General features: G+C 43.0%; 1 protein-coding gene across 9 annotated transcripts; it reads right to left on the bottom strand.

The window, feature by feature from the left end:
• Positions 1-5,897: 5,897 nt before the first annotated feature.
• Positions 5,898-25,659, bottom strand: LOC133345019 (RUN domain-containing protein 3B-like). 9 transcript variants are annotated; one of them, XM_061555376.1, is made up of 12 exons: positions 25,318-25,480; positions 24,436-24,537; positions 22,969-23,084; positions 22,163-22,296; positions 21,442-21,527; positions 20,898-20,987; positions 18,762-18,842; positions 18,329-18,485; positions 14,736-14,893; positions 11,129-11,266; positions 9,338-9,453; positions 5,900-6,819 (listed from the first exon to the last, which is right to left on the bottom strand). In XM_061555376.1, exons 1-12 carry the CDS (start codon positions 25,440-25,442, stop codon positions 6,698-6,700), a joined length of 1,425 nt encoding a protein of 474 aa, XP_061411360.1. In that variant the 5' UTR covers positions 25,443-25,480; the 3' UTR covers positions 5,900-6,697. The 9 variants fall into 9 exon arrangements, with proteins under 9 accessions (XP_061411364.1, XP_061411360.1, XP_061411359.1 ...); XM_061555375.1 differs by having other exon boundaries at positions 5,903-6,819; positions 9,338-9,456; positions 25,318-25,478; XM_061555383.1 differs by lacking the exon at positions 25,318-25,480 and adding an exon at positions 25,582-25,659 and having other exon boundaries at positions 5,908-6,819; positions 9,338-9,456.

Genomic DNA, 25,659 nt, shown 5'->3' with positions numbered 1-25,659 from the left:
AAGAAAACGCTTTGGTCCAGCAAGATCTTATATAGCAGCAGCCAAGACAAACACATGATGTCACTCACAGAGATTAAAAAACCACATAATAAATGTGACGCACTTTGAAATGTAGTATTAGCCAAATATTTTATTTAAAAAAACGCAGTGTAAAGGTGATCGACATTAATAACTTCACAGCCTCTCAGACATGACCATAGCCCCTCTAATGATACACTATCTCGCTAAGAGGCAGACTAAAAAACTTCAACTATTTTTATTTTTCCAGGTAAGACCCACTTGAGCTATGTAGCTCTTTTTTAGAAGAGACCTGGCCACACATGATAGCTCAACGAAGTGGCTTATCAAGTAGAAATGTCTAGCAGCCAAATACTCTCAACGAATGTTTCTAAATGTGAAGGAAAAAACCGGCGTGTGGGTCAGGATCGAACCCACGACCTCTTGCATACCAGGCGAGGCTTCAGGCGAGGCTTGAAGCTCGGTGCCAACAAGAATCCTGGTCTCAATGCGAGACTTCACATACACGAGCTGGCTGTCCAGGTGATGTCTTACGGACACAATTTCTAAGCACAGGGCCCAAATGCCAAAACGTCAAGCCGCCAGCAACAAACAGCACTATCAAAGTTGTGATACAGCATATAAGAGTTAAGGCATTTCTTGAATTGAGTGAGGTTATGAGAACTTAGGGGGGGGGGGAGAGACAATGGGAGAGAATTCCAGAGTTGAACAGTGCGAGGGAAAAAAGCAGTGAAATGTTGCGACCTTCAATGTAGTGGTTGAACATGGTATGAAACAGTCAGTCTGGAAAAATGAGACCTCAACATGGGTGGAAAAATCAATGAGTGAAGTCACAGAAACAGAAACCACCCAGAATAGAGGTTTTTGGGTTAGATTGCTTAAATATAAATGTGTCGTTAAAACCGCCACCACACGACACAGCCAATTAGTAAGGTTTGTCACGTATACAAAACGTGTCAATTTGTTACTAGTTCATCACACCGGTGTGTTGGAAAGTAAACCCACAATATTTGCAATTTACTCTCCAATACACCGGTGTGCTGACATACTTGGCTGTCGGGCGGTGGCGGGTTTAACGACACATTTCTACTTACGCATTCTAACCTCAAAATCTCTATTATGGATAATATTGGTTGTGAAGGTCTAACATGTTCAACAAACAGAAACCATGATAGTAGCGATAAAAGGGTGGTAAGGAGGCAACTGGCCACCAGTGAGCGTGTGACTTGAGTGAATAAGTAAGTGCAGGATCAATCGCCCTCACAGCATTACATTCAATTATATCAGGGACAGGGATCTAGGAACTTGGTGCACCACTCCCGATATCACAACTTTGGCCGAATGTGTGCTTTATATATCAGCAGTAATAATTGCACAGAGCTAGAGAGGCATCGACCCGGATAAGAAAGCCATGCTTCTTTGATGCCTCCTTAGCCCGATTAATACTACAGCCATTCCATGACAGGTCAGATTTATGGTTTTACGATAGATAATAATATATTTTTTACATATGCAGGGAGGAACTGTGGTATCGCCAGTCTTTTGTGATATTATCATTGACTGGGGTTTTTTTTTAGTTGAACAGAATTAAAATGTGCGCAAGAAAATGTGTGGACTGGGCCAACTTTTTCAAACGTACACATTTCTCACAAAAATGAACACGTTGTACTGATTAGCTTCACTTTCACCGCAAAGATCGGATTAAATGTAGATCATAATCAACGTTTTTGGGTTTAGATCGCGTTATTTATAAATGTGTCGTAACCCTCCACCATCCGACACGGCCAATCAGTAAAAATGTGTCACGTTGACAAAGACAAATAGTTCACTGCTTTAGCCCACCGGTGTGTTCTTATATATATATAATATATAAGAACGGGAGACAGCAAAGCCTCACCATTCTGGCGAATTGCCCGATGATGCTGGTTGCAATTACCAGCGAAACGTCGTACTCAAATTGTAAATGTTGTGGCTTCAACACACCGGTGGGCTAAAGCAGTGAACTATTTGTCTTTGTCAACGTGACACATTTTTACTGATTGGCCGTGTCGGGTGGTGGAGGGTTACGACACATTTATAAATAACGCGATCTAAACCCAAAACGTTGATTATGAATAACATTGGTCGCGAAAGCCTACGTGTTAAACTAAATGTAGATCCTTAATTAACAAGTTGTTTGGATTGCATATCGAATTTCCATGAGCCACAGAATTCGAAAACCTACTCGAGTTGCTACCCTGTCGCTGTGTGTCCACACTTGCGAATAATTCAAGTGAGCAGCCATTTCATTGGGCATACAATCTCCACGCCGATTTCGCTGGACTGGTTGGCCTTAATTCTCCATGTTAGAATGTGGGCAAAGCAGAAGTGCATGATCAAGTCTGATAATCAACTGGAGTTCACTTCAATGGACTTGAGTTGTCCGTACGTGGAACGTAGGTACAAGTGCACATTCTCTCCTGAGCAAGATATTGTCTAGTTTTGATAAAGAAAAGAACAAACAAATTAACACCAATGTATAACTACTGGACATCATCATTGTACTAAATCTAAAATAAAACTCAACAGACCTCAGAGCTTCAAAAATGTCAGATCTGTGATTAATCACGGGCTTACTTGGTAGGACTATACACACACACCATATTTGGATAATTTCTGTTAATATTTACTTATACTTTAGCTAACACTTATGATGTTTAACCCTGTCATGTTTGAGCGGGTTTTTAGATTTTCCAAAATACTTTGGCACTGATATATAAAACCAAACTGTAGTGAAAAGCAGAACTTGCCTTTGATAATAATGCAAAAAATAAATCGCATTGTGCTGCATGCCAACCATTTTATTTGCACAAAAGAAAAAACATTGTATTGTTGTCAAATGTGGTCAAGCTACGTGTCAGGTTTCTGAGGCAAAGACGCCTACCTATTGCAATCATATTCAACCTGCAATAGAGAGTGGATATTAATAATTCAAAACACTTCTTCAGGCCCACTTTGTCATCTGACCAAGACCTAGAATCACAACCACCCTGCACCACGAGCACCACCACCACCTAGGGCATGTACATTTCTGAGCTGCCAAGACTTGGCACCAGGCAGTGGCTGACAGGGTGTGGTGGTGGTAGTGTGGTGGCACAAGTACTGTGGACTGCACACGCTTAGCACACGGACATAGCCGCCCCTACCACGCTACTCCCGCTCGGCTCACAGCGCACACCACCGCCCACCATGGTGTGTTTCTGCTGCCACGTAAAAAAAAACATTCATTATGACAGCTGGGATTTAGGCGTATTATCTTAACAAGTATAGGTGAGGAAAGATGCGCCCATCAATTAGTTTCAGACCAACAAATGTCGTATATTTACTGTTACCGGTACTAATGCGTTAGCAAATACAGAAAGGGCTTCTCTTTAATTCTGAAGATAAATACATTTCTCAACTCTTTTTTTCTGGCAGAAATTTCACGCCTCTGGATTGGCTGTCGAGATTACTTGACCACGGTTGGAGAATCATCTTCTTGGTGAGATCTTTTCTTTGCGAAGATTGTTAAGATATTAAGGGTTGCTGCTGCTGCTGCTGCCACACGGCAACTGCACCTGTCATGATGCCACCTGCTGGGGACGGCAGGGAGCCGCTTGCAACTGCGTTCTCTGTGCTCAACAACAGAATCCGGTACAGGCTGGAAAACCGTGCGTTTTAAACAAGGCGCAGAAATGTGTATAAAACAACAACCATTGGGTCAAAAGCGGCCTGGTCAGAAATGATAGCTCAACGAAGTGGCTTATGTGGACATTTATAGCAGCCAAATACTCCAAAAGCATGTTTCTAAATGTGGAGGGAAAAAACGGAGGACCCGGAGAAAAATCCACACGATCATAGGGAGAACATGCAAACTCCAAATATACAGGCATCAGGTTCGGGATCAAACCAACGACTTCCTGCATACTAGGCGAGGTGGTTAACATATCGCCACCATGGCACCTTTCGCGCAGTGTGACTCCGTATAGTGTGTAGCGTATCGTTTTCGCCTATTCAGGGTGATGAAAAGGGATTCCATCCCTCATTGAATTGACCATCGAGACACCGACTCGAATTACACAAAATGTAAAGTAATGTAGTGTTTCATCGTTTTAGAAAAGCCAAAGCATCTTAAGAAAATACCTTTGGGAAATGTATTGATCTTCAGAATTAGGAAATCGCTGCATATTTGCTAATGCTTTCGCAAATGACAACAGTAAATAGAAGACAATTGGTTGCTTAAAACTAATTGATGGGAGCAATGACGCACGTGAGAGACGGGACTTCGGGTCAAAATACAAACACAGCATTGTTTGCTCAATGGACATATTTGAACATGTCTACTAATATATTAGGGTGCACATTGCTTAAGGGAGGAGCAGTGGCATAGTGCAGAATTTAACAGTGATCTGAGATGTATTCCCATGCTGTTCGATCGTATTGGAAAACTTAAATAGAAGTCTCTGTGCCAGACAGTTTCACAGACCGAGTATACTTCGATGAATGTCGAAGTTGCTTGAGGTTACACTGGCAGCATGCATCAATGTGTGCCGTAAGTACATGCATGTGTAGTGTTGTAAATATTGACGAATACACTTCTTTGAGGCACACGTTGTTTATTGACTTTCACTACATGGTCCCTAGCATGAAGGGTATATTGGTCCCTTCACCCGATACCTAGGCGTTATGGCCTCCGAACTATACGGGACCTTCTTCTTGGTTCTTTCGGTAAAGTCATGTAGAAGGGAAATAATAAAATAATAAAAATGAAACATAATAGAATAATTCTCACGACGTTTCGGCCACAACGCAAGCAGCTGCTTGCAAGCAGCTGCTTGCGTTGTGCTTGCAAGCAGCTGCTTGCGTTGTGGCCGAAACGTCGTGAGAATTATTTAATTATGTTTTATTTATTATTTTATTATTTACCTTCTACGTGACTTTACCGAAAGAACCAAGAAGAAGGTCCCGTATAGTTCGGAGGCCATAACGCCTAGGTATCGGGTGAAGGGACCAATATACCCTTCATGCTAGGGACCATGTAGTGAAAGTCAATAAACAACGTGTGCCTCAAAGAAGTGTATTCGTCAATATTTACAACACTACACATGCATGTACTTACGGCACACATTGATGCATGCTGCCAGTGTAACCTCAAGCAACTTCGACATTCATCGAAGTATACTCGGTGCTTGCAAGCAGCTGCTTGCGTTGTGGCCGAAACGTCGTGAGAATTATTTAATTATGTTTTATTTATTATTTTATTATTTACCTTCTACGTGACTTTACCGAAAGAACCAAGAAGATGAATCCCTGCAGTCACGAAAGCTTTAAATCGAAATATACGGGACTTAACTCTGGTCACCCATTCCCTATCATCCTCCGGCTGGGACCTAGGGGAGGCTAACTGACCCCGACCTCCTGGTCTGTGGGTCCTGACCACTGGCCTCACTGAGCTCCAGCCCTTAGAAGGGCTGCAGAGCTTGGGGTCCAGGGTCCTATTCTCCAGCCCGGTCTCCTGTCTTCGGCGTATAGATAACTGAGCCAGAGCTCTGAGAGCTCTGGGTTATATACCCGTTCGTGGCCAGCTCCGCCCTGGCCACGCCTTCCTTCTGGAACCTTCTGGGCCATCCTGGAAGGTGACATCATTCCCCCGGTCCCCCCCCAGCCGGGGGCCCAGGGAATGTGTCCTCGGATCCGTTTACCAGGATCCACCATTGGCCTCTCTCTGGCCCATGGCATTTGCCCTGGCGAGGAAACGCCTCTGCACCCTATTGACAGTAAGTGGAACTGCAGGGCTGTTGAATGGTGAGTGACAATCACTCCTACACATGCATCAATGTGTGCCGTAAGTACAAGTTACGTAGGGCAGAGGCAATAGCATGACATTCAGTGATACAAAAAATAAATTGGCAGCCAGTATTTTTTTTATTGTTTTGGTAGAGTTACATCCAAGTAAATATACAGCATTGGATAATGAAGCAAAAGAAGCAGCTACTACCACATACTAAAATTTGTCATATGCAGTCTTGCTTTACACGTTGTAATGTTGTATGATAGTTCACTTTAAATAGACACTAATTCTAAGTCATGAAGTCAAAGTGATGTCTACTCAAATAAGCTTTGAGATGGTGCTCTTCTCCGCTTTACAGCCCTGAACAAGTGGTGAAAAAAATGCACATTCATATGGCAGTGGAGGGTGTCTCCATAGGGTAACCACTGTTGGCTTTTCCACAGAGTAGTAGGTATTTTATCAACCCAATAAGAATGATGGACGGAGTCACCCTCAAAAAGGATTTATACTCGCAACCCTATTGTGAGTCCATTCTTTAGGCCTCATAACGAATTGGAATTTTATGGCAGCAGCCTCTACCTTTCCTGATATTCTGACTTGATTATATTACACTAAATTACCTAACATGGTCGCTTGCTTATTTGTAGGTTTACATATGTAATTATTTTGAATGTGAGTATTATTGCCATGCATTTTCTTTTTTACCATAAACCTAGAACATATAAAAGCAGCCTTTTAACCGTTATCTTAATCCAACAACTTCAGTATCCTGGTCAAGTTGTATTAATAGTATTTAAAAAGTGACGCATTGAAAATAACAGCAACAAGCGCTTGTGGCATTGCAAATGCACAATTTAGAATACAATCTGTTTATAAAAGGCCTTCTTGTGCAGGGCTGGGAGGTTCATCTGCTGACTTCAGGCTCGTCAGAGACTTGTAGCTTGTAAGCGATGACAGTGATCCGCACAATCCCAGCAAAGAGGGAGTTTCATCTGCACGAATAGCATAAAGTTACAATGATCGCTAATAACAACCGTACAGTCAATAGGAAGATAATTTCACTTATTCTGTGCATGGCTCATGTTGATGTAGAGTAGCGCCTATAATTTTACATTGAGGTGGTTGAGACAGATAATTGTATCATGCGTAGCTAATTTCACTGTTTGGAAACAACTGTTAAGAATGTACCTATTTTAAATCAACATTTTACCATTTGAAATATATCTCATACTTATTTTAGAGATAATTTATTGTATGTGTTACGTTATGCATTAAGAGCTTTAAACAGACATGAATTACTTGAAATACAGCATAACAATTAGCTAGACAAACAAATGTTCTTTACGTATTTTAAACTGGTTCAATGTGAACTTTCATACAAAACTGTTTAAACATGGGTCATATATCAAATTTCCACAATATTACGCTTGTTTACAAAAGAAAGCCTCACCGAGTCTCATCACTCTTATTCCGGAGGGTCCTGACAAGTTTTCACAGGGGATGCCAATGATTGATATGTATTTCCCAAACGAGTTATTTGTGAGAGTATGGTTTTTCCTTTCTCATATTTGGACCAAGATGCCAGCACACAATGGCCTGCTCTTGCAAACCACGTCACAGGATCTTGAATTGCCATTGTGTAGCAGATAGCGCATATATTTACGGCTAATACCCGCAGTAATAACCCAAAAATACAAAACTATTAAAATGCAATGTCATTAACCATGACAACCACATGCAATGCCCATCAGCACTACAATGTTCTGATGTGATTAATCTGTGTTACGTGACTTTGGCGATGACGTGTACAGTCATCCCGAACGGCGACCCATTGTCCATACTCTCTGATCCCATTATCTCGGGTCAGATCATTTAAACATTTGTATGGCTCAGTGTTGGTTTTGACAAGGCTGAATTCTATTTTAAGCATGTCCAAGTGGGGTAAACAACCTCCAACACCTGGATTTAGTCGTGTAAGGTCACATTGTGCACGTCTGCACAATTTGCAGATACAAACACAAACCGTCTACGTCAGTCTTGGCAATGTCGGAAAAACTACATAGTATCTGGCATTTCCCTACACTGCAAGTGTGGGAGTGGTGCATGAGACTGTGCTCAAAAGTGTGCACTGCACAGCATGGGTTGACTGAACACGTTCGGGAATGGGGTCTGGCACTGTGGAATATGTTTATTCCAGAATTCAAACTTAATTTGGAGCTTTCGTGACTGCAGGTATTATTCTTTGGTTATTTCGGTAAAGTCACGTCTAAAGATAAAATAATAAATTTAAATACTAGCATACAACGTTTCGATTGCAATACAAGCAATCTTCATCAGGTATAAATGAAATAGAAACACAAATCTAGTATACTTAGAAGTGTAATGTAAGTATACTAGATTTGTGTTTCTATTTAATTTATACCTGATGAAGATTGCTTGTGTTGCAATCGAAACGTCGTATGCTAGTATTTAATTTATGATTTTATCTTTATACGTGACTTTACCGAAAGAACCAAAGAATATTCCAGAATTGTTCAAATGAATCCATCACAGTTGGACTACACGAACCCTCTGGGAGCATAGAGAGGTCAGCTTTAGCATTGAGGGCTGAGAGTTGAATACGATAGTAATGTCGGAGTAATCGTATTGGTTGGGAGAGTCCTTACACACAAAGAGCATGTGCAGGATGCTATTAACTACGGTAAGGTGAGCTAGTTCGTTTAGACATTGAATAAAGCATTGATTGTAATTGATAAAGGGAAGTTTAAATGTGCAGAATAGAGGATACCAAGCGACTTGAGACAATGAGAAGACACGAAGCTTCATGATGGGACTGTTATGGTGGACATCAGAGGTTGCTGTAAACTACGTGCGGTGGCATCAAACGGAATTAGCCGTCACCAATCCTTTGACAGTAACCTTGATTGAGATGTGGATCTGTCTGGGGGTATATCTATTGATGCACGGCTGCTTTACTTTTTTTTACAACTCTCAAATCCGCCTTGGCACGCTGCCGAGTGAGTTGAGCAACAAGCGAGGCAATGGCACACTTTTGGAATATCTCTGCTGGAAGCGAATCCATTAGAAGCAAATGTACGTGTGCATGCATTTCAGATGACTCAGTCTTTCCTGATCAGCTCTGTCCATGGGCGGGGATTACATTGTGATGTCACGATTCCCTGGTAGAATCCCAGCGCCCTGCCGCTAACTTGCGATTGGCTGCCATTGATTTGTGGCACGAGTTTGTGCCCCACCCTCCCACCTGGCAAACTGGCAAAAAATTATGCTCATGAAACGTAGAAATGAAAGCATTTCTTTTGTAATTCAAAAAGAGTAACACTTGTGAGACATTAATGCATGAACATGTTATATACAGTGGGACTCAAACAATATAAATTTAAATAGTCCAGTTACATTATTTTGCAGTAGAAGGGTTATGTGATTTACATACAACTGATATAATATATAATATACAAAGTAATCCCTTCCCCCACCACAATCTTAACTTACCCATTTGCTTCCAGTTAGCAGCAGAATTTGCTTCGGAATCCAGTTGCGAGTGGGAGGTGTCCCCGTGAAGAGAGAAGGGGCTACTATCTCCTGAGAGATTCTCCAGACTCGGAAGACTTCTGGAATGACATGTACAGGCAGTCATTGACTTACGAACACCTGACTTATAAACGGGTTTACTTACGAACGGGTCTCAGGAACGAAAATCGTTAGTAAGTCGAGGACTGCCCGTATACATAAATATATCATTCACGGATCTCTAATGCTTGATGTAAATTGCTATTTGCAGAGCTAATTTTTGGGATGTTTGTGGTTTATTGAGTATAGGAATCACACTTTATATTTGTAATAACCTCAGTACATTCACTTATTCGCAACCCACCCACTGCAGATGCATTGTGTAATGTGACTGTTGCATTGCAAGACAACTTCATCAAATTATGAGATACATATACCCTCAATGCGAATGAAAACTCCAACCTAAGCAAGACCTGTTTTAATTGCTCATATTCGTTCAGTGTATTTTTCCACCAATCAACCCACGTTTTTCTATAAGCAATCCAGGTCACATTAATAAGAAACAATATAACTAAATTATAAGAATTCAATAGAGATATTTGACTCTTATGAATGCTTCCCCAGGAAAGCTTCACTGAGTCTCAAGACTCTTATTTCAGGGGGATCCTGCCAAGTTTTTGCAGTCGGGGGCGATGTTGCTGCTGTGTATTCTTAATAAGGTAATGTACAGATAATTTGTTCGTAATTTTTCAGTTACATTGTTGTGTTTAGCTGCAAAACCTGGAGAAACCCCGTTTAGAACCAGGGGAGACCATACAAACTCCACACGGAAAGGCACCTACATCGGGAATCGAACTAAGGACCTTCTTGCTGTGAGGCACAACGTGTTCCTACTGCTCCACTGTGTTTAGATGCCAAATACATTGTGGAAGATAGTGTTACATTTAGAGATTACCCTGTCATCTATTTCAGGTTACATAATAAAGAACAGTCCTTTGTCAAACCACTGCTGTATGAAGCCCTTCCCATGCCATGTTGCTCATGGGGGTTGTTTTACCATACCATACTTTACTATTCTGATCAATGGAGTCTGGTGAAAAGGTGGCCCAAGACCAGTTCACACATTGCTCACTAGTCACCACCGATATCAGCCACGGACAAGAATCAAACTCAGGTCACCCATTTCGTAATGCTATACACTACACCAGGTTATTCAGAATGCATTTGGAGGCTTTCAGGTCATTTTATGCGTGCATTTATAGTTACATCTTACAAGGAGTATGTATAAGTATGCAAAAAAAACTGCATTTCTGGCAGCAATAATCACTGGATTACCAGATGGAAATGCAAAGAACACTCCATACTCAAATGTATTATGGATTGTCGTGGATCATTATGGCTAAAAGCAAATAACAGAATATTTAACATCTGGTGATCCAGCCGCAGCGTTTGTTTCATAAGCCTAACTCTCCTGATGAGACCCACGGGGTCTAAACCAGTCCACGGTATCCGTTCTTAAACAAGTTACACTTGATAATGTTGGTGTGGAAAGCCAATAAACTGATGGACTCAGATATGTTTTTGCTTTGTATATGAAGAGAGAGCGGACTTCCGTTTATATTAGATTTTTTCCCACAATGCTCCACAGCAACGCATAATATATCTCGGTGTACTAGCTGACAATTTAGTTGATGACGTAATCAGTGACTCAATCTGTGTTAGAGAATTCCCAACTGCCTTTACTACACTATTCACTTTTTCTCATCACCTCACCTTGTATGCTCTCTTTGAAAAATCATGGTGTTCATCGCCACATTTTCCACAGTCCAGGAGGGGGGGGAAAAGCACTGAGATGTAAAGAAGTTGGTGAGATCTTGTCTCGAACACTGATCCTGGAGCTTCGCTTTGGCCCTACAACAAAATAACAACAGAAAACAGCTTCTGTGCACCTTCGTGGTTTACAGTATGATGGCTTAGTGTGTGCCACAGTTATACACTGTGTATTTATTTTCTTGGTTCTTTCGGTAAAGTCACGTAGAAGGGAAGTAATCAAACAATAAAAATTAAACATAATAAAATAATTCTCACGACGTTTCGGCCACAACACAAGTAGCCGTCCTCAGGTGAAGACAGGTCTGTCGAGGCGCTGTCGCCGTGACTTTACCGAAAGAACCAAGAAGATGAATCCCTGCAGTCACGAAAGCTTTAAATCGAAATGTGTATTTATTATAAAGCTTATTTACCCAGGTAAGTCTGAATACGGTGGCTAAATGTTAACTACTTTGCCTGGTATACAGGAAGTCGTGGGTTAGATTCCGACCCCGACGCCTGTATATTTAGAGTTTGCATGTTCTCCCTGCAATCGCGTCGGTTTTCTCCGGGTCCTCCAGTTTTTCTCTCCACATTTATAAAGATACATTTAGAGCATTTGGCTGCTATAAAGTTCCACATGATAATCCACTTCTTTGAGCTATAATTTGTGGCCAGGGTGCTTCTAAAAATAGCTATATAGCTCAGTGGACCTTACCTGGTAAAAAGGTTAAGTTTTTTGTTAAGTTTTAGCCTTACTGAGTTCACAAGACTCTTTTTCAGAAGGGCCCTGACAAGTATTCGCAAGAGGCACAGTGTTGATAAGTGTAATCCCAAAATAGTAAATTGCAAAAAAAAAAATCAGAATTGAGATATTATGACAAGGATAGTGAAACACGGAAAAGTGTATTTAATGTGTGGTACATTCACACAAGCGAGACTTTTATAAAGGTATGTACACTCGGCCTCGAATAATGTCTGGGTCTTGACGGGTCACCGTGAGCAAAAAGCATCAGAACATTAGAACATGTATGCTTTTATGAGACAGTCCAAATGGGTCATTGCTCATCAAAACTAATCCCGATGGTTTAGACGGAGTAGAGTTCAGCTGGACAAATATAAAAACCAAATAACTCCGTGGCGCTCGCCTTACATCACCCACTTATATCCATAGAAGCGAGAAGGAGGGCGCGACCCCTTGCCGGGGCAACGTAGCCTTGCTGCGGGTGGCGGGTACCCCCGTGTGCGTTTTCATTTTTTTGGGCACAATCTTGCGTCACGGGCAGTACGACGGCGCGTGTGGAGCAACGCACATCTCGGCATAAACACCGCTCGCAGTACGCTCGGTATGACCCAAAGTTCGAACTCGGCTGTACATTCCCTCAGCCGTGACAAACTCTGCACACTCCATAACGGGCGGTTAAGGGAATTTGAGTGAATGCCATACTGGACGGCAGGGTTACACAGTGGTAACTATTTGTGTCTCGTGGGAAAAAAGGGCTTGGGTTCGATTCTTGACTCCGTGTGGAGCGTGCATGGTTCTCCCCCTGTTCCGCATTGCTTTTCTCCAGGTTTCTGCGGTCTCCTCCCTTATACGTATGTTACAATAACCGTACATCACTGGAATTGGTAAAAACATCCCAATACTAAAAATGTACCTGCGAATTACATAGCAACATCGCCCTCTACTGATAAAAAATAAACCATGGCAGGACCCTGATAATACAGAGTCGAGATTCAGTGAGCCTTTCAGGAAACAAGCACAATCACAGCAAATAATGATGAAGGCATGAGTCAAGAGAAGAGGGCTTCCACGTATATGGAACAAACATGTGGTGCCCATGATGCATATGCCACTCTCATATTTTTACGGTCATCCTCGCAGCAGCTTTTGGATAGCCATCGAACAAAGACGATCACTGCATCGTTTCTGCGACCGTTTGGAACACTCCTCCTTCCGATATTAGGAAGTCACTGGAGCTATGAACGTTTAATTCTAGGTTAGAAAACTGATTTCTTTAGAACTGCTTTTTGTGTTTAGTTTGTTGTCCATCCCCCGCACCTCCGATATGTGAGGTTGGCTACGTATAGTGCAAAACAAGTCAACATACATACAGGTACATACATATACCACGCTGTCACTGCTAGGCACAATTTCCCACCAACTCAGAGCTAATAGCCTTTGCAAATGCACAAAATACTGGTAGGCAGGTGTATTTATTGGCATGTCCACAGATAATTACCATAACCATACCAATTCTAGTGGCAGTGCCATTGACAACATTAGCTGATGATTACCAGCCACATGTGAGTATGATTATTATTATTTTTGTTGTAAACGAGGGGAAAATGTTACTTAGCTGCTAGTTCCTGTCAAAAACAGACATAAATGACATTGCTATAGAACGTGTACTCTTACATTGACCTTGGAGATAATTTAGGTCGACTATACACATATTTATATGAGGTTATCTGGGATTAGAGCAACACAATGCTTCATTCAATGTAGTTGAGCCCATACAGAATGGAATTTGTATGTGTGTACAGGTTGAGAATGTGAACAGTGTCCAATGGTGAAATTTGCTTTATTTTCAATCTGCTTAATGTGGATTAAAACACTTGAGGTGTATACGATTCACCTGACCCATCGACTTTACGGGGGGTTTTCTCCCTGTTTTTGTCGCAGTGTTCACACAGAGAACAGGACAGCCGTATGGTATCGTGTTTGAGTCATTGTGAGCATAAACAGCGAATGAAAAAAGTAAATAAGACATTAATAATTTGCTTCGTTACTGTATCGCCATTTGCAGACTAAAGTCACATCGAAGTGGGGATGTGCTCCATTGAAGGCTTAGAGCCAGCGGTGGTAACTGAACATGCTTAGCGTGCTACCTGGAGTCTAAGAACGGCCCCCTACTGGCCACATTTGGTTCAACTGAGACAGTACCTGACGGATTGTACTCGTTAACACTTATGCGACTCTTGGACTCACTCGATTCACTGTGCGATGTCGTGATTGCTCTTGATGCATGGCATCGCATCGTATAGTATAGCATTCATGATTATTGTTTTCAATGCACGGTGCGGCTCGTTCATAGCAGGGTACCCGTTGTGTTCGAAGACGTAATAGGATTGCATGGGCGTTTAATAGCGCAAATCAAATACGAGCCCCAGAAAAGGCAGCTGTTTCCCTCGGACATTCGATGCGTCACGATCCACACTAAACTAAAACTAAATTTGTATTTATTGCAACAGGTAAGGCCCACTGAGCTATATACAGTAGCTCTTTTTCAGAAACGACCTGGCCACAAATGATAGCTTAACAAAGTGGCTTATCACGTGGACATTTATAGCAGCCAAATACTATAAACGCATGTTTCTAAATGTGGAGGGAAAAACTGGAGGACCCTTAGAAAAATACACGTGACCACGGGGAGAAAGAGAGAGACACACAAACTCCGTATATACAAACGTCAAAGGTCAGGATAGAACCGACAACCTCCTGTAGAACAGGTGATGTAGTTAACAATTCGCCATCACGGCACCCCACACAAGGCGTGCGCGTGCTTACAGCTGCTGCTGGAGCTCCCGTGTGATGACCTGCAGCTGCTGCTCCTCCACACGAGTCGTTAAGCCCATTTCCTCCATGAGAAATAGGTTATTTTGGTGTCGAATGGAAAGATCTTCTATCTGGGCCTCTCGCAGGTGCACAAGCTCCTCCAGGTATGCCTGTAACAAGACCGAGGCCATGAGTACATGACAGCAGACTACGGGAGCGGTAGACGAGAGAAGCACCACGTGTTATTTGTGCATGCATTCACTTGAGCTAAGCAAGTCCTCTGCTTCAGCAAAGCGAGTCTGTGGGTTTCCGTGGTAATCACTCTTATAAGTTGCATGACAGTTTTTCCACTTGTATACGTATGAAGTTTTTAGATAGACAACTAAAAAACAACCGGATGCGACATGGAAAGAGTGTTGTGACTGACAGACATCTTGAGTGTGTTGAACACAGCACCGTGATGCACTTGAGTATGTGGCGAGGAGAATGCAAGGATAGATCTATGTGAACAATGAGATAGAATTGCAATCGGCACAAGTGAACGTTAGCTACAGTAGTTGTTGAGCTTTCAGGAATAAGTTAGAGTTTATAAAAAAAAAGCACAGCTGGGGGAAATTCGTTAATTCCGCTGATTAACTGACAAAAAAATTTAATCGACTACTTTTTTTGCGACTGCCCCCACTATCCTGCCACCTACTGTCAGACTAATGCCCACCCAAAGACACCTTGTGCCGCACAGGGACACTTGCCAATGGGGGTACCCTCCAAATGGTTTAAATGAGACATGATGTAGGGCGCTTTGAGATGCTGAGGAATAAAATACCCTATGAATGCGAAGATTGTTACTTTTATGAAGTTAACACTATGAGGTCTCCTTTACCAGTGGCAAAATATAGTAATAGGTTTTTACCCTTTCAACAGCTATCAATACTCTGATAGTGCGCTGTTTTTGAGTTGTACGCCTTTTGGCGTCATCTGGTCCAACACCAATGGAGACTAGGCTCTAAGAAAAGCTGTCTCGGGTGTGGACCAATCAACTTCAAGGACAGTGCATATCATTATCATAATCAGAGTTTTTTTTATTTTGTTTGCATTTTGACTGCTTGTGTTGTGGTTATTGCAAACATGATCCCTTGTATAAAGGTGTCAGTTTTGTACCAGGTGAAAGGGTAAAAACCTATTACTATTTTATGAAGTTGTTAGAACTAAATTATATTTATGATCACTATCATTCGAAAAAATAATTAGTTCAAGAAATAATGATTTGGCTACCATGGTACCCATCGCGTGTTTGTAGTATTAATGACGGGCCAAGATGCAGGAGAACCTCGTGTGACCCCAGGTGAGAGTCCAGTACATGCACCCACAGTAGTCATGTTTACTTGATGCCCTAAATTATGAGCACGTGTTCAGATTAACTCTCAAAGATCAATTCCATTAAATTATATTTACTTTTACTCAGTCATAGTATATTTGACCTTTTATAAGCCAGACATCACAAACTTTCCACCACGCACGTTTGAAGGACACACTCGAGTTTGCCTGCATCCACTCAGTGGTGGGGTCACCAACCCTAAAGGGATCAATTTTCATTGACATTTTTTTTTCCTGGTTATAAACGTACTGGATACCAAAACGGCAAAGCGACAAACGATTATTGCTACTACGGTCACACACGTAAATACAACGATCTGTCTCTATCCATGTCATACATTTAAATTGTGTGTGGATTACGTGAGTGTACCAGTAATTTGGTCTCAACTCATGAATAACTCCTGCACGTACAAGACAACTACCCAGAGTTCATCGCTGCCAATGATGCAAAGCTTTTGATTGGACTGCAGAATTGAAATGTTCTGATTATGTTGTTTGCCCACTTCCTGGCATTGACAGTATTGAGTGTGAAATAAAACTGGAACGTTTTTGGGAAATCAAAGTGAAAACCAGTACAGATGTTGCAGCCAACCTAATCACTGCACTGTCCTCAGCAGAACATCTAAGAACCCAACAGGCTCTGAGTCTCATACACATGAGAAAAGCTGTGTTAATCACCAACTTTGACCTCAAACCACTGGATTACAGCCACAGCAGATACACACACCATGAGTTTCCTTATGATTGTCCAGACAGCAGACCCATGGAATCAAGTGACATCTGTCCTTAAAATAAATACTTAACTATGTTGCAAGCACTCAACTCACAACTGTCAGATATGTTCAAATCCAAATCTGAGGTTAACTCCCCCCATCCAATGGCGGAGCCAGCAATGAAAATTTATAGGAGCTGTTAGTAAGTAAGAACTTGTCCCTTGCTTTTATTCGACGCGTGTGCGACGATGGCGCAGCCATCGATCGAGGGTCGAATTCGACCCGTGTGTGATCGGCATCGCGCTCGCTGAAGGTGAATGCCTTCAGGGAAGTCGTGGACTGTATACGCAACTGCGCACAATTCTGTGAGTCACTTATAACCACTTTGCCGTTACTTATTGGCAAGTATGGATTCAGACTATTGTCCTATCATCTCATAGAGTCCCTGGCACGTAATAATATGCTGCACAGTGGTAGTGGGGGTCGCAAAATGCCGATTTATTACTAATAAACCCCAATTATCCGATCGAAATTAGGGATTTCGATCGATCATTGGGGGGGCACGTGCCACCCCCCTTGGCTCCGCCAGTGCCCCCCATCATTTCCTTGTGGTCCAATTTGTGGGCAGTGCACAGTTGAAAGATTTATTTAGTTTTCCCCATAGGTTCAGAACAACCAATTATGAGCATTATTATTGTTGTTGTTTAACCCTCTCTATTTCAGGAGGGTCCTACCAATTTATTGCCGAAGGGGGCGATGTTGCTATATGTAATCCGAATTGAGTAATTCGCAGGTAATTTTTCAGCATTGGGATGTTTGGCCAATACCAGTTATGAGTGCTACTACTTAATTCCAATGAATATTCTCTCTGGTTATTTCGGTAAAGTCACGTATATAGAAAAAATAATAGAATAAAAGAAAGTACGACGTTTCGGTCGCAGCACAAGCGTCCGTCTTCAGGTGTGAGAAAATGGTCTGCTGTTGTGGCTTTATATAGGCACTGAAGGGGAGAGGGAAGGGGGGTAAGGGGAGAGGGGGGGGAAGGAGTTTGGCTGTGGGAGTTTACAAGGGAAAGGGAAGAGGGTTTGTGGTGTGCAGAGACGGGAGGCACGGGGGGGAGGTTTGTGGTGTGCAGGGACGGGTGGGGCAAGAGCAATTAGCAAGTAAATGGACTTGTAGTACAAGTCGTGATCGGACGACGACAACCGGTTAGGTGAGAGGACGACGACAACCGGGTGAGTGAGTGAAAATCATAGCAGTTAAAACTTGACGCGGTTTATCACATCCTTCCAATGATGGCTAAATCTGAATCAATTTTCTCGATTAAAGTTTTGTCTGTGTTTGTATATCTGGATGGTTTCATGAACAAATATCTTAAGGTGGCCCGAGGGTTTGCAGAGCACCTTGGTCTCGGATAAAACAATGTAATGTGTACCCACAGCGTTGAAACAATGGTCCGCCAATGAATTTTATGTTGTTATATGTATGCATAGTGAATGTAAACTGTACTGTGGTTACCTTTTGCTCACAAATAACATTGATTTTCTTTTCCATTTTTTGATACTTCATACACCAGGCTTTCTCCTCTTTACAGACGTCAGAGAAAATTTCATTTTCAAGAGACGTGCTTCCACTGCCACTTCCCAATGTCGTCAGGTCCTCATCACTGCAGACGCTGTCACAACAACACGCGCCATCGTCACGCAAGTTCATTTGCACAGGGGATTGCTTTGGAATGCAAAGGTGAGTTGCATCGTGCACAGTGCCAAGTACAACGTGTGACCGCAGTCACATGACCAACAGGTGGCTGTTGCATGACGGCATTCTGATTAAAATGTTCGTGCAGAACTACACTTTGCATCTCAATGCCGTTCAGTGAGACCCCGACGAGAGAAAGAAATGCACGTGGCAATGTGCACATCCACGTGAGTGTATGCTTACTGACACTCACCTTTGTTTAAAGCTCAAGTAAGGGGTGTAGTCGATCGCGGCTGGCTTACTAGTTTTCATTGCATCACCTTTCAAACAAAAGCTTTAAAGAAAGACAAAAACCACACTGATATTTGTAAACATCGTTTAAGTTCCAATAAACTAAACGTGCCACCATAATATATGTATTAAACAGAGTAGCAGCTTCTTCATAAGGATGGGTGGTTATTGTCATACATTAAGCTAAACTTTAAGCAAAAATAAAAATACTATTATTTGCCACAGTCACTTTGTCAATCCACAAATTATTATTCAATTTAGTTCACAAATGTTTACATTAAATCAGACAACCTATTTCATGTTGTTGAGGTTCTTATTGGGGTTTTGTTCCCCAACTGGCAATTTACAAAACACAGAAGGACTATGGTCAATGAAACGTTCACCTTGGGGAATGATCTGTGTTGATGCCTTTTCCCCACCGTGCACAACCTGCTAATAGCCTAACTGTGGTGTACACATTTAAACTGGTGTGCATGCACAGAGGCGGCGGGGGACATTCTAAGTAACTTTCCTCATTTAATCAACTGGCGCACAGTGAGGTGCAATCCAGCCGGGGAACTTTGGATTGCAAGTCCAGTGTGCTAACCATTACACCAGGATACAAGGAATGAAATGCCAGGGTAGGGTAAAGCAACTTGCAATTTCAGAATGTCACAGGAAAGCAATGTACAGGGTGGCCCATTAGAATCAGTGAATGTTTTTAAACGACATCTTCAAACATACCTTTTTAGATTGGCTTTTAATTAGGATGGCCTGATTGTGTGCTTATTATGCTTTTTATTATACTTTAAGTTCATTATAATGTTAAGTATTTTTTACATATTAATCTTATTGTTGTTTAAATTGTGCCAGTCGCTTTTAATTTATCTTGTAAAGCACTTTGTATTGCATTTTATGAACGAATTATGCTATATAAGCAAGGTTTTATTTGATATCTTGTGACCACCAATTATTTAACCCCGAAGATGTTTTTACTTTGTATATACATTTCTGTTAAAAAATAAACGTTACTTTTTAAAAATAATAAGTTTTAGAGATTTAAATGGGGGCCACAAGACATCTGGACCACCCTATAGAATGTAAGATGAGGGACGTGAAGAGAAGGAATTGAACAATTTTATTCTCTACTTGACTCGTCTCAATGTCTTAAACGACTCCCATCCCGTCATATAAATGAATAATGAATGAAAATCCATTGGTACACGTATTTTACTGTATTAAAAGACGTACATGTATATTCCCTACAATAAAGAAAGCATGTTGGGCCAAGCTGGCTGATGGAAAATACTCTATAATAGAGGTTTTTTTTTTTGTTAGATCGTGTAAATATAAATGTGTCGTTAAACCTGCCACTACCTGACACAGCCAATTAGTAAGGTTTGTCACATTAACAAAACATGTCCATTCGTTATTCGTGTAGTGTATCAGCGCCGACTGGCGGCCAGAGGTAGCAACTATCCACCCAAAAGGGAAGATCTGGGACAAGGGTCGTGGAAGGGAAAATAACTGGACCAAGGGTCGTGGAAGGGATCATTCTTGCGACACCCCAAATCAGCTAGATGGTTCCAGAAGGGGGGCGTGGCCAGGGCGTGGCCGGGCCCCGCTGGCAGGATAAAAGGAGGTGAGAGAGGGAGCTCGGGGCTGTCCGTGGGAATCGGGGTCGTCTTGTTGTTGTTGTCCTCGTCGTCGTCGCTGCCATCTTTGTCATCGCTCGACGTCGCCACTGCTCGATAGTTAGCCAACTATCTAGTCCGTCAGCACCGGCGTTGCTAGGCGGTCAGGGTTGTGTTAGCGAAGTGTAAGAGTGTAATGTTAGGTGAAATAAATAAAAAGGTGCCTCTACAGTTACTGTCTTCGGAGTCGTACACTGCACGGTGTGTTGTCGAGTAAACCCACAGCATTTACAATTCGAGTACGACGTTTAGCCAGTAATTGCAACCAGTCTAAATCAGGTGACAGCCAGAGTTGTATGACACATTTATATTTATGCGATCTAACCCAAAATACCTCTATTATGGATCATATTGGTCGCCAAAGCCTACGTGTTAAACAGAGAATACTGTCGGGCCCACCAACGGCGATAGTGACGAACAAATACCTAAAATCAATCGAGTTGAGGCCGAGAAGCATCCCTGCCAGCACGACCCCCTCCTCCCCAAGCAGAAATGCCCCTTCCCGATAGAACTTCCTGTAAATAAAAGGAATCACATTTTTTATCACAATAATAAACCATGTTTGCCAGTTGTGCCATTCGTATAGCACAAGGCTATTAGAAAGGAAGGCACTGATATGTTTCACACAGCCCGCAGTAATTTCACAGTAGGAGGCAATGTTGCGATGTGTAATCCCAAATTAGTATTTTACAGTGTCATTTTGCAGCATTGGCATGTTGTGCCAAAAATACCAGTTATAATGTGTGTGTGTATGTGTGGGGGGGGGGGGGGGGGTAGCACTAACTTCCAATAAAACTAAAATGCAACTATGTCAGGTGGTATTTTCTAACAGTGGTTAACCTGGCCATAGGGGCTGGCTATAGGAATGTGCAATTTCCACTCGTGGTTCAGGCCACCAGGTGGGAGGAGCACTTCCGCAATCCTCACGTGAGCAGGGAGACACAGTGGCTCCAGCGGCTCGTTGTCTACCTTGTAATGTGCACCTCCCTCAGCGCCGCCGACACGTACTCGGAGAGACGCTTTTCCATGAGGGCCACCCGGATCCACGCTCGCCCCTGCACCAAGGACATGCGCGGTTGAACCCAATCGATCGTTCGGCCGACTATGGCCAGTCGAATCTACCAAACATGCTTTCAGATTCAACAAAATAACTACCACTTTGTGTGCAGTCAACAGTGGTTGCTCAATTGTTGTTGTCATCCCCGCCATATGAATGTGTGATTTCCACCATCGGTTCTGGGCGAGCAACAGGCGGCGAGCCCCACCCCATGTTTGTTTGAGGATGGAGACACTTATTGGCTTTTCTGAATTAACTGAAGAATGTGGCGCTTTGTTCTGATGATTTAGCCCGTGAGTTCCCCCACACAGGGGAAGCAGTGGTACGCTTGCGCCCCCTGGGGGCCAACGATGTGAGAGACATCCTAGCTCAACATCGGGGGCGAAGCATCTGCCTCTCCAGCAATTGTTGGCGCCGGTTTTGCTTGGTAAACATCGAACACTGGGCCAACGTTGGGAAAACGTTGATCCATACGTTGAATGTTTACCGGGTGGCTTCCTTTCCGCTTGTCTGTAGCTTCCTGTGCCTCTGAATCTCAGTACATTGCATGACAAATGTGTAAGGTTATTAAAAGGTGTACATAGTAAATGTGATATGAAGAGTTTGTAAAAGGGCGAGGAGAGTGTCACTAGCCTTGGCAGCTGACAGTGCGAGCTGCTCCATGCTCTGCACGCTGCTGATGCAGTTGTTTGGGACACGCCAGCACGCTTCTCGTATGTAATCCCAAAAATGTCTCGTGTTCTCAACGCCGAACCACGTCACGTGACCTACATACACACACAAAAATAACCCTTTCATTACATACACGTTCGTCCAGGCCTGTAGCTATGCTGTGGTGCTGTTAACAAGTTGTTCATGGTAAACGAGACGTTCATGTTTGATTATACTTTTGTAATGAAAATGAAACTCAACAAACGTCCAGTTTTCTTTTTTGCTCAAAAAGGCGCTGGTCATGAATTTAATATGCTCGAAGCGGTGTGTTTCGGGTTAGGCCGCAGATTACGATTTACTCTTTGCTTTTTTTTTTATATAAATGCAATTAAGTCACAGTCAATGAGAGAGAAAATATTTACGCAAATGTAATAACTTATCGAAAGCTTAATTGGAAAACGATAATGCAGATAAAATTCGTACAAATTCCAAAGTCAGGTACTTACTTTCTCAAGTCATACTATCTCTGTTTAAATTAGTCTAAAGCCAGTGGCGTTAATTCGACATTCCCATAAATGGGGGCCAGGATATAGGATCACTGTTGATATCCCCTGACTGGGATTTGAACCCAAAACCTTACCATCGAGCCACCGTGCAGCCTAAGCTGAAGGACATTTTCCCAATGAACCTTTTTTCAATTGATGCCATTTTTCCAAAGTATTCATTGCGATATGTTTGTTTTTAACACAGTAACTAAGCAGTGTAGATGCAGTACGTGTAACAATTACCTCTCAAGTTGTGATTTAGTGACTGTTCCAGTACAGCTGCAAAATTGATAAACTCTTCAACGCTCTCGTCTACTGGTTCAAAATTCGATCTCTCGATCAGAGTTTTCACAGTAAACCTGAAAAAAACACACATTTACGTTGGTCATATTCAGAATATAATCAGTAAACCTAAAAAAACACACATTGACGTTGGTTATATTCAGTATATAATCAGTAAACCTAAAAAAACAACCATTGACGTTGGTCATATTCAGTATATAATCAGTAAACCTAAAAAACACAATGACGTTGGTCATATACGGTATACAATACTAAAACGTATCATGGGACAATAGATGCACGTTCTCTACAGCTGCTTTTGGTGACTTCAAGCATACCACACAACTGCACACTAAAATGCACTTGCCACGTTTAACTGGGTTTCCACATACAGTCGTTGTTTTTTTTTTCTCTCGAAGAAATGTTGCGTGAGTTAAAAGAGTTTGCATTTTTTTCTCATAAAACCAATAATGTCTCTGTTATCAGGCATCTCCCATCGCAGCTCCATCATCGCCCATCATTCCCTATCACCGCTCATCATCGTCTCCCATCGTCATCAGGAATTGTCCCCCCATCCTTGCCAATCAATTCCATCATTACCCATTTTCCATCACCTAGTATTACTCTTCACTGTCCCATCTCATTCTGTCTCATCAACTCGCGCTCGTCAACCGTTATCAACCAACCCATCACAGCCGATCGGCACCCATCAGCCGCGCGGAGGTAACGCGAATCGCTGTCCGTGGTGCTAGTTACTCGTCGACGCCGCCGTGCCGCCTGGCTTACCCGAGCACGGCGAGGAGGTTGCGGCCCCGCACGGCCCCCGCCCCACGGCCCCGGGTCCCCGTGCCGCTCGGTGCCCGGGCCCCGCGCGGCCGCGACCCCGAGGCCATGGCAGAGCGCGGCGCCTTGATCGTCTCCACGGGAACGTAATCGACGATATCGCTCGCGTGTACAGGCTAAAGACCCGCACGGCCCAGCACTTTATTCGCCGCGAGTCAAACACTGATTGCCGAAATCGACGGTGATCGCGCAAACCGCGGCGTTCAGAACGGCGATCGGCAGCGGAAATGTTCAATTGGGTGACGCGAACAGGGCTGAATCGGCGGTGGCCGAGAATCGTTAGGCAAGAGGCCCGCACTGATTTCGCGAATCGCGTTTCGAGCGGCATTACAGTACGAACGCCGTGTAACGCGCTGGGTAGAGTAGTGCAAACAGCGCTTGAATCGTGAATCCCAGACGCACGATTCGATGCATGCATCACAAACGTCATCGTCGGCAGTCATGATCTTACCACTGCTGGATGAAGGTCTCCCCAATGATTTGCTATTTCTCACGTTCCGACGATGTAATCATCATCCACCTCGCACATGAACTGATTTAATCGCTCCATCTCCATGGTGGAGGTGTTCCTGGGAGTGCTTTTACCCTTTTGCTGCCATTCCGTCGTTAGTCTCGATCACCGGCCAAAAGTCGACGTGATTTCTCCGTAGTGGAACACGATCCTTGAATGCAGTAGAGATCCCTGGACTGTAACATGGAAATAGAAGTGTAAAGAGAGAGAAACGAAAAAACAAGCCATGACTACACATACACTGGGGGTTGGGGTGATGAATGAACACCACCAACGCGCTATAATGGGTTCCGGGACGGAACCTAAATATGACCGGGTTAGTGTAATAGTACACAATCCGCATGAAGACATTGCCTCATTTTATGCAATCGTGGGGCTATATGGTAAAGTCTGCGACTCATGATGCTGCATTTAAATACGAACAGCACCACTGAACAACTCGTTGTTTGTTAACAACGGACAGTCACGAGCCTATTATTTAACGGCAGTTAACGGAGTTGAAGGTAAATGGATGAAAGGGCAGATAAAGTACAAAATTGTCGGAGTCTTCTCTTACTCTTTGTATATGGTAACAATTAGGCTACATTATATCTCTAACTTGCGTGTGTTCTCTAATCCAGGTGTGTAATTCCAAGCATGCCCCACCTCTACACATGGACTTTATGAAAATGGGTTTTGGCAGGACAGATCACTATAAGGAATGGTGGTTCAGATTCATGATGGCGTGGCAACCAAACGGAGAGAATGTCCCCTAGAGGACACCATTGGCAGAGATTGAGTGATGAAATCTGACCGTGTGCAGGATTTCAATGGATTGTGCATTGCAGGACAATGAGGGATGGTCACGGAGTGATAAGGCCTTCATCCAATAGCGATGCAACAATGACTGGGATAATATACACACTTATATATTTTGGTAAATTAATCATTGGAAGAGCATAAATATTACTTAGTACCTGTCGGGGTCGCTGGCCCCCGAGATCCCTCCCTCTGTACCGCTAACGGTCGGGTTAACCTCATTATTAACCTCATTACTCGCCCCCTCGCTACTAGGCGAACCGCTGTTGGGTTCTTCACCCATGGGGTGAGAGCCGTCGCTCGAGGATTCCCCTCCCCCGCGGGTCCGCGTAATAGGCATGGTTAATTACGTACGCGCACACCCACACACAGCTCTGCGCGGCACTCACTCAATACCGACCACTCACGTTAGGATCGCGCACCTGTATTATACACGTAATGAACGTGCGCGCGCACACGCATACAGCTCCACACGCGATACCCACTCTTGCGCCGCTCTG

The sequence above is a fragment of the Lethenteron reissneri genome, chromosome 21, assembly GCF_015708825.2.
Source record: "Lethenteron reissneri isolate LAM-NWPU_2019-01 chromosome 21, ASM1570882v1, whole genome shotgun sequence".
Taxonomy (NCBI): domain Eukaryota; kingdom Metazoa; phylum Chordata; class Hyperoartia; order Petromyzontiformes; family Petromyzontidae; genus Lethenteron; species Lethenteron reissneri.
The sequence above is the reverse complement of the archived record's forward strand: the minus strand, read 5'-3'. Positions and strand labels throughout refer to the sequence as shown.